Consider the following 7,473-nt stretch of genomic DNA (forward strand, 5'->3'; position numbering starts at 1 on the left):
AGGAAGGCCGATAGACCACCTCCGTCTGTCAATAAGCCGGAAAGAAGGATACCTCAACCTCTTCCGCGTGCTCGAGAAGCTAGGCCTACCTTTCAGCCCAGTCCGGAGGTTAGACCGACCCCCCGAGTCGCAGCTGTGCACGCTCCGCGACCTGGACCATGGAACACTTGGTATTGCACCTATCATCGATCTCGTACTCATGACACTAATCATTGTTTTCAGTTCGTGCGAGACTCTAAGCGGGCTGCTGAGTTAGGCTTACCTCCGCCCGAGCTAGCCCCTCAAGTACTCAAGATGATTGACGAGCAGTGAGTCACGGCTGGACAGGTCGAGCAACCCCGCCCCGACCTAGACGGACCCAGTACTCATCAACCTGGTCGGGGGGAGAACTAGAAGCAGTGAGGGAGGCTGAGAATAGAGGCAACACCGTCGTCTGAGAGATTGGCATGATCTCTGGAGGGCCAACCGATGGAGATTCGGGGAGAGCGCGCAAGTCCCATGTGCGTCGCTTGGAGGTCCACACCATGGGATGCAGCCAGGAGCAGGCTTCTGGCCCTATCATCAACTTCGGGCCGGCAGACCTGGAAGGTCTGGAGCTGCCTCATGACGACGCCCTTATCATCAAGGTCATTATTGCCAACAGCCGAGTGGCCCGGGTTTTTATGGATACCGGGAGCTCAGTTAATATTTTGTTCAGAACTGCATTTGAGGAGATGCAGATCGATGACAGTGAGCTGCAGCCGGTGGTCACTTCTCTATATGGCTTCACTGGTAACGAAGTGAAGCCCATGGGCCAGATCAAGCTAGCTATATCTTTGGGGAGTGAGCCACTGCTCAGGACCCGGAGGAGCACCTTTATTGTGGTGGACTCGCCTTCCTCCTACAATGTTATTCTCGGCCGGCCACCCTTACACGAGTTCAGGGCTGTCATTTCCACCTTCCACCAGAAAATAAAATTCTCGGACGGCGAACAAGTTGGGGGAAGTCAGAGGAGAGTAGAAAGTCTCTAGAAGATGCTACATCGATATGGTGAGGGTTGAGTCTCGCAAGGTGCAAAGAACTCAGGATGGAGTTGTCCATGCCATCCAGGAAGAGCCTATGCCTATAGCACAAGAGCCCATCCACTACGAGGAGGTCCAATTATATGTTGAGCGCCCGGAGACTCTTACTCGCATATCGGGGGACCTACCGCCAAAGCTGAGAGAAGACCTGATCCAGTGCTTGATTCGCAATAAGGATGTCTTTGCCTGGTCCGCCGAAGAACTACCAAGGTTCAAGCCAGAAGTAGTGGAGCACAAGCTGTATCTCCTTCCTGACGCTAGACCAATTAAGCAAAAGAAGAGGAACTTTTCAACCGACCAGAATAAAATTATCAGAGCTAAAGTAGACCAGCTCAGGAAAGCAGGACATGTCCGGGAGATACAATTCCCGTCCTGGCTTTCCAATGTTGTCTTAGTAGCAAAACCCAATAATAAGTGGAGGGTCTGCATAGACTTCCGGGATCTCAATAAAGCTTGTCCCAAAGACTGTTATCCTTTGCCTTGGATCGATCAGCTGGTGGACTCAACCGCCGAATGTGAGAGAATCTGCATACTGGATGCCTATCAGGGGTACCATCAGATCCCTCTAGCCCCAGAAGATCAGGAGAAGGTCAGCTTTATTACTATTGATGGTACTTTCTGTTATACCATCATGCCTTTTGGGCTCAGGAATGTGGGAGCCACCTATCAAAGGATGATGGACAAGATATTCCGGGAGCAGGCTGGGCGTAATGTGGAAGTTTATGTAGATGGCATTCTCATCAAATCTCCCTTAGCTGCCGACCTGATAGCCGACGTAGAAGAGACCTGCAGCACTCCTCGGTAGTATAGGGTAAAGTTAAATCCTTTTAAGTGTTTATTCGGAGCTAAGGGAGGAAAGTTCCTGGGCTATCTCGTCACCGAGAGAGGAATTGAAGCTAACCCGGAGAAAGTCCAAGCACTTCGAGATATGAAGGCTCCCCAGAATTTAAAGGAGGCTCAGAAGTTGGTTGGCCGGATTACAGCCCTGTCCCGATTCATCTCCTGATCAGTAAATAAAGTGGCGCCCTTCTTCAAAGTACTCATAAAAGCCTCCAAGTTCCAGTGGGATGAAGAGTGCAACCGGGCTTTTGAAGAATTAAAGACATATCTGGAGACCCTGCCTTCCCTGTTCAAGCCTATCGCAGGAGAACCACTCTGGGTCTACCTGTCAGCCACCCCTGAGGCTGTTGGGGTTGTATTAGTGAAAGAGCAAGACCATGTACAAAGACTAGTGTACTTTTTTAGTCATCTATTAAAAAGAGCTGAGTCTCGATACACAGCTCTGGAAAAGTTTGTCTATGGATTGGTACTAATGGCTCGGCGTTTGAGGTCCTACTTCCTGGCTCATCCTATTACGGTCTTGACAAACAGCACTATGGGAAAAGCCCTTACCAATGTCGAGGTGGTTGGTCGACTTATCAAATGGACAACTGAATTAGGAGAGTACAATAGCCCTTACCAATGTCGAGGTGGTTGGTCGGCTCTGATACCACTTGTAGGACCGTTGGGCCGGCTAGGAGAGGGTTGTTGGATAGTCCTATAAACACAAAAAGCAAACAACAACCTTCCTCGAACTCTTTAAGCTAATACTTGCATAAATAAAGTAGAGCAAATAAATAAAGCATTAAAAAGACGAGACACAAAAGGTTTACTTGGTTACAACCGATGTGGTTGTTAATCCAAGGAAGATTAAGCTCACTTAAAAACTCCTTTTGGCGGAGAAGCCTCGTATAGCGTTGAAGTGCAAAAAATAGAAGCTCAACTCTAGACTAAAGCTTACAAGCGTTGGAATTACAATTCAGAGTTCGTTAAAAAGCTTCTGGACCAAGGCTATATTTATAGCCTTGGTCGGGGTGCCGGAACCCGCCTGGAAGGATTCCGGCGCCCTGGGGGGATAAACTCTATCCCCCAACGATCAGATCAAGTCAAAACTTGATCCTGGTCAAAAGGCTGGTCCGAGCGCCCGGAAGGGTTCCGGGCACCCCGGAGCCCAAAGTCAACAGACGTTGACTTTTTCGTCCGGGATCACTTTTCTGGTTCAGTCCCACCTCGGTCCGATTCTTCTCCTCCGGATCCGCTCGCTTGGGTGATTTCTACCATCCGAAAAAGGGCTCACCCGAACCCAACTTCCGGTCTTCTCGAGCAGCCTTCCGCTCCGGCTTCTCGTCCCTCGGAATCGCCGCGTGTTTCCTTCTCGTCCACCAGCGTACTCATCCGCAGTCTTCGTCCCTCGGTCGCACCCCGTGCCGACCTTCTCGCTAGCTGCGTCTCTTGCTCCCCGAGCAATCTTCCGCTCCAGCTTTCGTCCCTCGGAACCACCGCACGCTTCCTTCTCGTCCACCGGGGTACTCTTCCGCAGCACCTCGTCCCTCGAACGCACCGCGTGCCGTCCTTCTCGCTAGCTGCGTCTTTCGCTCGAGTACCTGTGCTCCTAAGCTCCTGCACACTTAGACACAAGGTTAGAAACAATGCAGGACCTAACTTAACTTGTTAATCACACCAAAACAACCTTGGGGTTCCAACAATACTTTCTTCCCATAAAGTGGCCAAATAGCCTTTCATTTTCAAAGTGCTGGTAGGAACGTCTTGCCTTGACCTTAGCCCGGCCTCAGAAGGGGTAGTGGTACGGTAATGGTGATAACCAGGTGGTGGTGGCTGTGAAGGCCCAGCAGCTGAGCTAGAAGGAGCTGAAGGAGGCGCACTGGAGGGCTCTGGAGGTGAGGTAGCGGGTGAAAGACGACGTGAGGGTCCAGCTTCGGTGCTCCGATGCTGTTGCGGAGGTGAAGGTTGAGCTAGTGGAGGCTCGGCCGGAACCTCGGGAGGATTAGGAGGAGCATCTACCTGGCTCGGGATAGGAGTAGTCATGGCAACAGGAGGCGAAGGATGAGGAACAGGGGAATGGCCCAAGTTTCTACTAGGATTGGTAGCTCTGTTGCGAAATCTGTGAGCCAAAGGCTGATCGTCTGAATCAGAATCCTCAGAGGGCGGTCGAGCCCTGCGCCGAGAAGAAGAGGGTGTATCCTGACTCGAGAGGTCATTTACAGAGCGTGCCCAACGAGCCGCTTGAGATGCTTCTCTGAAGGCAGGGCTGGCATAAGTTACGTTGGCTGACCTTCTACCACAGCCGCGACCCGGGCTAGAAGTCGGTCGGGAAGGATTAATTGATTGGGGATGCCTTGGGGCGGATGGCCCGGCTGTAAGAGAGGCCTGGGGATGAACAAAGGCAGCAGGCTGGGAGGTAGACAAGGTCCTGGGACTAGCATAGGAGGCAGGCCTGGAAGTAGATGAGGCTCTTAGAGGATGACTGAGTCGGGGGTTTGCAGAGGCGGTCATACCAACCTGGGTTGAAGTCGAGTAGGGGAGCGACCTCCTCTCTAGGATGACTCGATCACGGCGCATTATCTCCATATCGCTTAGAGGAAGAGGTTAGATTTCTTAGGAACGAGTTAAAACATCAGCTGTACAAGACAGAGTATGGTGTCATACGGTAGGTAAAACAAAACGCATGAAGTCATAAAAGGACCAAAAGAAAAGCTTACCCAGAGAGTTAGGTGTTTCAGAAGTAAGGTGGCTCAGTTGGAAATAGGACAACAATTCTTCAGATAATAAGCGCGTTAAGTTCAGCTGCCATCCTGCTAAGCGAGATGAAGCCTCTATATATGAGGTATCAAGATGGAACTGCCCTAATTGCGGGGTCGGGGGAAGCAGCGGTTGCCATTGCAGAGGTCATTCCACTTCATGAGGAAATCGAATAAAGAAGAACTTGCTCTTCCAGTTCGTTTCAGGAGGTTGTAGGGGTGAAAAAAAAGCAATTCAAATGCGCGACTGGAAGCAGAATGAGCCTTCTTCCTGCTGACAAAGGGTGAAGAAGCAGTGGAACAAAGGGGCAGACCAAGATAGCTCGCATACTTTACAGAGTACTACAAACCCGTAGAGGAGCCTTATAGAATTGGGTATTAGTTGGCCCATGGGAATTTTAAAGTAGAGACATACATCAGAAAAGAAGGGGTGAAGAGGGAGACGAAGGCCAGCCGTAAAATGCTCTTTAAAGAAGGTGCAATAGCCATTGGGAGGGGCGAAAAATTGGTGCACTCCAGTTGGGATGATCACATGTGTGTTGGCAGCAACTCCGTAGTTATAACGCAGATCATCCAGGTCTAATTCATCGAAGATGGATGAGCCAGGAAAATACATCACCGCCAAATCAAGATAAATGAGAGGAGGATGCCATGTGAAAAGAAATAGAAGGAGAAGAAATCAAGCAAGAGGTTACCAATGCAAAACCAGAGGTTTAAGCGCAGTAATGGATTCAGGAGGGAGGAAGAAGAAGACGGGGAAAAGGTGGGAGGTAGAAATGAGGGGAAAGTATTTATAGCCGCTGGGCGGAGGGGCAATTTAGTCAGTCATCATCCACCGGTTCACAACAATTGGCGGGAGCAAAGAGGGTCAATGGATCGTCTTCGAAAACAACACCCAAGGGTATATCTAGAAAAGTATCAGCGCAAAGTACGAGGAAATAGACTTCGGGAAAAGGCGCGACAGTTATAAGTGTCCTATGAACTCTTAACCCTCTCTTTCCTACTCTGGTTTTATCTTATACTAGATTAGGATGGAAAAAGTAGACCAGGGTGGTTGGCTGAGCTAGGGCGGTCAGCGGGGGAAGGAGAGTGAAACAGGGCGGGGTAAGGAAGTTAGCCCCGACTGGGACCAGTTAAAACCTGAACCAGAAGGTCGACGTATATATCTATATTGTCATAGTTCATACCGGTCTGAAAATACACAAGGTATTGTCAAGAAATTGACGAGCACAGGGAAGATCGAAAACAAGTAGTCATAGCATAACATATCATAAAAAGGTTAAGTAGTCTGAGACAACAACAAATTTGAAATTACAGACAAATAATATTGTCAAAGGTTTGGCAGTTTCATTTTTACGTCAAAGTTCAGCATCAGTAGGAAGCGCTGGGAGGAGAAAGAGGTCGTCATCGTCTTTGAAGGTAGGATACGACCCTGCGGGAAGTTCACGCATCAGGCGAGCAGTGTCCAAAAAGTCTTCTGAAGGTGCAGAGTTGAGTAAGCCCTGCTCAAATAGTTGACGAGCCTCGCCGGCCGCTCCGCGACATAACATAAGGTTCATCAAACCTCCCATTTTCCTCAAGAAGAAAGGAGAGGTGACATAGGATAGCCTGTACGCTCTAAGATGGCAGGCTTCACCTGCCTGATACTCTGCCAGCTCGGCCTGGGTCTTCTCAACATCGGCTCGGACCGAAACCAACTCTTTTTGACCCTGGGAAGCAGTCTCCTGGGCCTTCAGAAGATCGGTCTGCAGTGATTTGAGTGTGGCTTGGCTGATCTCCCAACGATTTTGGATGGCTCTCTCCCGGGCGACGCTGGAAGCTAGTTGATCCTGAACATCTGTTAAGTTTTTCTGAAGAGTTTTTTAGTTTCTTGTAGACTCTTCAGATTGGAAGATAAAGAGGTCAGTTTTTCATTTTTTTTTTCCTCTAATTCAGCCATGAGCGAGCGACGACGCTCCCCCTACGTAGCCAACTTGGACTCGCTAGTCTGTAGAGCCACCTCTAAGGTCTTTATTTTGTCAAAAGCTTCATGGGTGATGCTTCGAGCAGACTCGGCAGACTCCCCAATTGACCGCAGATATCCCGCCAAGTCACCAGGTGTTGGGTTGAGTGGATCACGAGGTGTAAGTGGTAGATCCAATTCTTGAAGATGAGCCTTCAACACCTCATGCTCCCTCTGCAAATTGGTGGCATATTGGATCGCGCTCAGGCTGGCGGAGTAGGCCTGCATAAGACACAGAAGGAAAGATTACAAGGAATTCCAGAGGAAGAGCCCTAATAAAAGAAAACTCACAGAAATTATCTGGCGAGAGGCTTGGTCCAACCCTTCCATTAGCAGATTGTTCCAAAATCTTCGATTGCCTGACCACCAGGATGTGGCTAACTCGCCCTGTAGCTGAACCAAGCCAACAGCAGGAGGAGCATTTTCCGCAGCTTCGGCGGCGGCATCAGGCTCGGTGGAGGAGGGCAGGCGCCAGGAAGTAGTGAAGGCATAATTTTTGGGGATTCTCTCCCGGGTCCGAGAAGTGGAAGCCGGTGTGGCCACAGGAAGCGAGGCGGACAAAGTGGCAGAGCTCCCGGGTTGGTCCATTATGGGAAGAGGGATCTGCCCGGGAGATAAGATCCGAACGGGAAGAGAGGCCTGCTCGGGAGACAGAGCCCGAACAGGTATAGGGGTTGATATTCTGGACGACAAGGTGGGAACCTCTGGCCCGAGAGCAATCTCCCGATCAGGAGTAACAGCCTTCGCCTCGGAAGATTGGGAGGTTGCGAATGAACGATGATTGGAAGGAAGAGGCGGAGGAGACGCCTAGACCGCGGGAATAACTCTCTTC

The 7,473-nt window shown here is 50.2% G+C and overlaps 1 protein-coding gene across 1 annotated transcript; it reads right to left on the bottom strand.

The window, feature by feature from the left end:
- Window positions 1-2,370: 2,370 nt before the first annotated feature.
- LOC122028930 (proline-rich receptor-like protein kinase PERK10) lies at window positions 2,371-4,469 on the bottom strand. The gene is made up of 2 exons (XM_042587903.1): window positions 3,571-4,469; window positions 2,371-2,491 (listed from the first exon to the last, which is right to left on the bottom strand). The coding sequence occupies exons 1-2, from the start codon at window positions 4,467-4,469 to the stop codon at window positions 2,371-2,373; spliced, it is 1,020 nt and encodes a 339-aa protein (XP_042443837.1).
- Between the last annotated feature and the right edge of the window lie 3,004 nt (window positions 4,470-7,473).

Source organism: Zingiber officinale, chromosome 10B (genome assembly GCF_018446385.1).
Source record: "Zingiber officinale cultivar Zhangliang chromosome 10B, Zo_v1.1, whole genome shotgun sequence".
Lineage (NCBI taxonomy): Eukaryota > Viridiplantae > Streptophyta > Magnoliopsida > Zingiberales > Zingiberaceae > Zingiber > Zingiber officinale.

What these genes read in the sequence shown, in the direction of transcription:
- LOC122028930 (XM_042587903.1), bottom strand. Translation starts at nt 4,469, where the DNA reads ATGGAGATAATGCGCCGTGATCGAGTCATCCTAGAGAGGAGGTCGCTC. An exon ending in AGTATTGTTGGAACCCCAAG is followed by an intron (nt 2,492 to 3,570) that starts GTTGTTTTGGTG and finishes CTCCTAATTCAG; the next exon opens with TTGTCCATTTGATAAGTCGA.